A 5,149-nucleotide genomic window follows, 5' to 3' on the forward strand; every position below is an offset into this window, starting at 1 on the left:
CAGACCCTTCACATTCCTCACATCACCTGTGCTGCTCTGCTGGGAAAACAACACTGCCACCAAACTTTCCTCAGCAACTCCAAATCACTTTGACAACACAAGTGACATATATCAAACAATGTAAAAATGATCCCAAAAAGTATTTAGACTCAAACTGTTTAAGCAAAAAAAGTTTGCGAGGTTTCAAATGCAAAATAAGCACTAAATACATTGTTTAATTACAACTAATACAAAAAGTATTGTTACTTGAAGACGTTCATAGCTAATGTGATGAGCTACACCTGTGGTTTCTCTGCTAGGAAAGCTGAGAGAACTTGTGAGGAACTACATCCACTAAAATCACTGACATCAAATGGTAAAAAGACATTCAAAAAGCTGTAGCATCATTTGTTTGTAGATGCTACCTAAATGCAGTGAGATTCATACACCTTTAACTAACTTGAGTGCCCACATACTTTTAGGGCCACAGTATCTCCAAAAAAAGAGCAGTGAATGAGAGGGAAATGAAACATTATGACTGGGTCCGGATGACTGTGCAGATTTGGCCCATGATTACTGCAGTTCTGAGGCTGAAGTGAGTGTTCAATAATACATGCACCATCATCATCATCATCATCTCCACCCAGGGCATCTGTCACACTTTAAAATGGGTTTACTCAGCCGCTTTGAAATGTCAGCTCAGAGTTATTCTAACACAGTTATACTAGTTACACTCTTCACGGGTAACCCTGATGTCTGCTGACACCGAAGCAAAAGAAATATCACAATATAGCGTTGCACGTATGCCACGCGCAAACGTCCCGAGAACCCATAGACAAAGCAGGAGATAAAACTCTGGTGTCTGCATGGAGTCAACATGGTAACTGGGAACGATAAGTTTGTTTGTGTAATTCGCCGAAAGCACAAGTGAACATCCTTTTAACACACTAAATCTCACCTCTCTTGAGTTCAATGTAAAAATCCAGTGTGCTGCGCTTCTCCTTTAAGGGCAGATCAAATCCAGCGCAGCTCGAGTCCACTAATATCCCAGAACGGTCTCTCTCAAATTGTCCTTTGCAACTTTCCCGTTCCCATTTTAACTAAAAAATGACTACAGTCCTTTTCCCATTGAAATTACCCAACAGTGAGGCGTTTCTTTTCTTGTGGGAGTCGCTCGCTGAAACTCCTTTCTGTTTTTTTCTGCTTAATCAGTGCTGCTTCTCATCAGCGTTTAGACGCGCTGGTCTTGGAATCGGGAGGAATTGGGCGGGGTCAGCTGCGGCGATGGGCGGTGGCTGCCTTTCAGAGATGCAATACGTATTTAGTTGCGTCACGAATGTCAGCCAATCACCTTCGGGTATTGGAAAGAGGCGTGTACGTGAGGCGAAGAAGCGGAGAAGCGCCTTGCCCCTGTCGCAATCGTGTAGAAGCGCGACATTTTCTATAACAACAGTGAATGGTTTACGGCACCTGCCCTCGTTGCGCTTGTGGTAGAGGAAGGTGGACGTTATGAGAGCTTACTTTGGGGACTCTTTCTTTAGTAAGGTAAGAAACGATATGTTGTCAAATTAGATGACTGACTGCTATTATTAAAATTATGAAGAAAGCTGAGAAACGGAATGTTTGTTTTTAAATCGCTGTTTGTTTGGCCTGCATCTGTGCGCAGTGCAGTACTGATTTGTGCAATTAGACAGTTTTTGCAAATATTAAAGACAACTTTAAGTTATGCTTAAGCACTTATAAAATAACAGTATAAATAGTCTTATATCTTAAAACTAATACAAGAACAGACAGATCAGAGTAAAGTTAAGTTGTACTAATATAAATTAATTTAATAGCCATACAAAATTGTAAGAAGAACAGAAAGTGTAGGTGATAAATTACCGTTACAAAAGTATTGTCAGTAGAATGGTACAGTTAAAGATGATAGATAGATAGATAGGATAAACAGTTTCATAATAATAATGTAACATAATAAATATCATTATTTAAATAACACCTTTCATTCATAAAATGCAGCTTAAAGTGCTTTATGTAGAAGCACAAACATCAAATGTAACACGCACACACACAAAACAAATTAAGCAAATAAAAATAACATAACATCAAATACATTACACATAAGATTAAAAAAATAACGTAATGCATAAAAATGTAGTATATCAACAACATAATACATAGAAAACTAATTCAAAACTATGGTAAAAAGATTTTGAACATTCTTTTAAATTTTCTTTCATCTGTTGCTGGAACCTCCAGTTATCCTAATATTCTTGACGGAATATAATTTGGCAATATAGAGGAAAGTTTTATAGGAAGCCAATGCAAAGCAGCTAAAACTGGAGTTATGTGTTCTCTCTTTCTAGTTAATAGCCAAGCTTCTGAATTTTGGATAAGCTGAAGTGTTTTGTGGGGGACCATTAAAAAGTTTACTTGATGTAAAAGCATGGTATTTACTTGGTACTATGTATGTAAATCAATTAAATATTTTAAGTCTCATCCCCACAGTAATTGCTGCTGTCATTCTGGTTGCCTTGAGGATGGATCCAGTGGTACTGAGCTACCAGGACAGTCTTCTGCGGTGCTCAGATGTGGCACTTTTAAATGGACCCCACTGGCTCAACGATCAAGTCATAGGTTTTGCCTTTGAGTACTTTGCAACAGAGCGCTTCAAAAGTTTGGACGAGAAGGTCTGTTTCATCAGCCCTGAAGTCGCTCAGTTTATAAAGTACGCTTCGTGTCAAGAGGAACTCGCCATTTTCCTGGAGCCGCTGAGTCTTGCGTCTCGTCGGTGGGTTTTTTTGGCTGTCAATGACAACTCTAATCAATCAGCCGGTGGCTCCCATTGGAGCCTGCTTCTCTATCGGCGAGACACCAACCAGTTCTCCCACTACGACTCCCAGAGTGTAGGTTTTGCCTTTGAGTACTTTGCAACAGAGCGCTTCAAAAGTTTGGGCGAGAAGGTCGGTTTCATCAGCCCTGAAGTCGCTCAGTTTATAAAGTACGCTTCGTGTCAAGAGGAACTCGCCATTTTCCTGGAGCCGCTGAGTCTTGCGTCTCGTCGGTGGGTTTTTTTGGCTGTCAATGACAACTCTAATCAATCAGCCGGTGGCTCCCATTGGAGCCTGCTTCTCTATCGGCGAGACACCAACCAGTTCTCCCACTACGACTCCCAGAGTGGAAGCAACTCATTGCATGCTCGCCGAATTGCAGCTAAGTTAGAGGCTTTTGTAGGCACTGGAGCGAAAGTGCCCTTTGTGGAGGAGCAAAGCCCCTCGCAGCAGAATAGCTATGACTGTGGCATGTATGTCATCTGTAATGCCGAGGCTCTATGTGAGAGTGCAAGAGTCGAGGGCTGTCCCCACCTGCCCGCTCAGATCATAACACCCACCTACATTACACGGAAACGGACAGAATGGTATTCACTAATACAGAGACTCACCAAGGAATGACTAGCTGACCTTTTACATCATGCAACTGTATTGAACTGTATTAGCCACTGGGCAAAGTGAACACACTTATTTGTCATACTCAATCCTGCACAAAGGATGCACAAAATAAACTGCATTTGAAAACAGCATGCACTTCTCAAAAAAAATTGTTTGCCAAACTCTTAAATGAATAGTTCACACAAAAATGAAAATTCCATCATCACTTTACTCACCTCGCTCCAAACCCAAAATGAGAAGTGAGATGCAGAATCTTCACACTGCTTTTTTTCATACAATGTAAGTGAATTTGGACTGCTCTGTCAAGCTCCAATAATTACAAATAAAGCAGCATTATGGGATAGTTCACCCAAAAGATTAAAATTTGCTGAAATTGTATTCACCCTTAGGCCATCAGATGAATTTGTGTCTTCCTCAGAACTGATTTGAAAATGTTTTGCAGTGCATCACTTGATCACCAGTGGATCCTCTGCAGTGAATGGGTGCCGTCAAAATGAAACTCCAAACATCTGATAAAAAATATCCCAATAATCCACAAGTAATCCTCATGACTCAAGTCCATCAGTTAATGTGAGAAACAAATCCATCATTACGGCTTTTAAAGTAACTTTAAACCTTCGCTTCTGGCCAAAATACCAGTCCATAATCAATGATAAAACTTCCTCCAGTGAAAAAGTCCATGCCCTGTTGTCCTCTCACATCAAAATCCACTGCTATATTTGTTTAGAACTGTTGTTAGACTGTTTCAGATGAGACATGGGAGAAAGCTGCATTATGGATAGATGACTTGTATTTTAGCTGGAAGCAACGGTTAAGTTAAAAGCATCATGATGGATTTGTTTCTTACAAACTCAGAGCTTTTTGTTTCACTAGATCTTAATTGATGGATTGAAGTTGTGTGAATTACTTGTGGATTATTACGATGTTTATATCAGCTGTTTGGACTCTCATTCTGACGGCACCCATTCACTGCAGAGGGCAAGTAATGTAAATTACTCCAAATCCGTTCCAATGAAGAAACAAACCCATCTATATTTTGGATGGCTTGAGGGTGAGCAAATCTTCGTTTTTGAGTAAACTATTCCTTTGAATTATCAAAAAAATAGTGAATCATGCACTGTATTCGTATTCTTCTGAAGTCAGTTATTTCCCTCCACTGTAGCTCTTAAATCAAATATGTATTGGCATATATTTACGTATGGCATCAGAGAAACACATCATGACAGATTTGATGTGATTGTTGCCAAACTTGACTGGTTATTTATGGTGTTCATCATAACCAATAGTTATGAATGGAAGGGAAGATTTTCACTGAATTCTTCTTTTCCTCACACAGATCTATCATATGACTTAAATAGACTTGAAATATACTGCACAAGTCATATACACTACGTCTATAATGCCTGCAGACATTTTTAGATCATATTTTGAACTTGGCAGCCTCAGTCCTCATTCACTTGCATTGTATGAAAATGAGCTGTGTCAACATTCTGCAAAACATCTTCCGTTAAGGAAATAAAGTCATACAAGGGTGAGTAAATCCTGATTCATTGTTTCATTTTTGGATGTGCTGTTTCTTTTAAGAAAACGTCTATGATATTTCATCTATTCAAAAGAGAGAAGAAACGTGTGATCAGTGTAACAAATCAGTTAGCAGCACGGGTCGGTACAGTAGATTCAGAATGTATTGTTGCTGATTAGTTTAGATTAGTAGCATGAAG

The 5,149-nt window shown here is 39.5% G+C and overlaps 2 protein-coding genes across 9 annotated transcripts in view; one reads left to right on the forward strand and one right to left on the reverse strand.

The window, feature by feature from the left end:
- The window catches only part of LOC107730155 (unconventional myosin-IXa-like), a 141,529-nt gene extending 140,284 nt beyond the window's left edge, over positions 1-1,245 (reverse strand). For all 7 annotated transcript variants that reach the window (XM_016540901.1, XM_016540899.1, XM_016540894.1 and 4 more), the window contains exon 1: positions 938-1,245. The gene's annotated coding sequence lies outside the window, so the exon portion shown is untranslated. The remainder of the gene's footprint in view (positions 1-937) is intronic.
- Positions 1,246-1,437: 192 nt separating this feature from the next.
- On the forward strand, positions 1,438-3,571 carry LOC107730148 (sentrin-specific protease 8-like). Of its 2 annotated transcripts, none has more exons than XM_016540883.1 (3): positions 1,438-1,524; positions 2,474-2,616; positions 2,890-3,571. In XM_016540883.1, the coding sequence occupies exons 2-3, from the start codon at positions 2,520-2,522 to the stop codon at positions 3,429-3,431; spliced, it is 639 nt and encodes a 212-aa protein (XP_016396369.1). In that variant the 5' UTR covers positions 1,438-1,524; positions 2,474-2,519; the 3' UTR covers positions 3,432-3,571. The 2 variants fall into 2 exon arrangements, with proteins under 2 accessions (XP_016396369.1, XP_016396368.1); XM_016540882.1 differs by having other exon boundaries at positions 2,488-2,616.
- The last annotated feature ends 1,578 nt before the right edge of the window (positions 3,572-5,149 follow it).

Source organism: Sinocyclocheilus rhinocerous, unplaced genomic scaffold, assembly GCF_001515625.1.
Source record: "Sinocyclocheilus rhinocerous isolate Xijiao unplaced genomic scaffold, SAMN03320098_v1.1 scaffold36, whole genome shotgun sequence".
In the NCBI taxonomy this organism is placed as follows: Eukaryota; Metazoa; Chordata; class Actinopteri; order Cypriniformes; family Cyprinidae; genus Sinocyclocheilus; species Sinocyclocheilus rhinocerous.

Excerpts from the sequence above, each read along its gene's own strand:
- LOC107730148 (XM_016540883.1), top strand. The coding sequence starts at position 2,520 with ATGGATCCAGTGGTACTGAGCTACCAGGACAGTCTTCTGCGGTGCTCA. Across the intron at positions 2,617-2,889 it reads GCTCAACGATCAAGTCATAG|GTTTTGCCTTTGAGTACTTT; the intron begins GTTTTGCCTTTG and ends CCCAGAGTGTAG.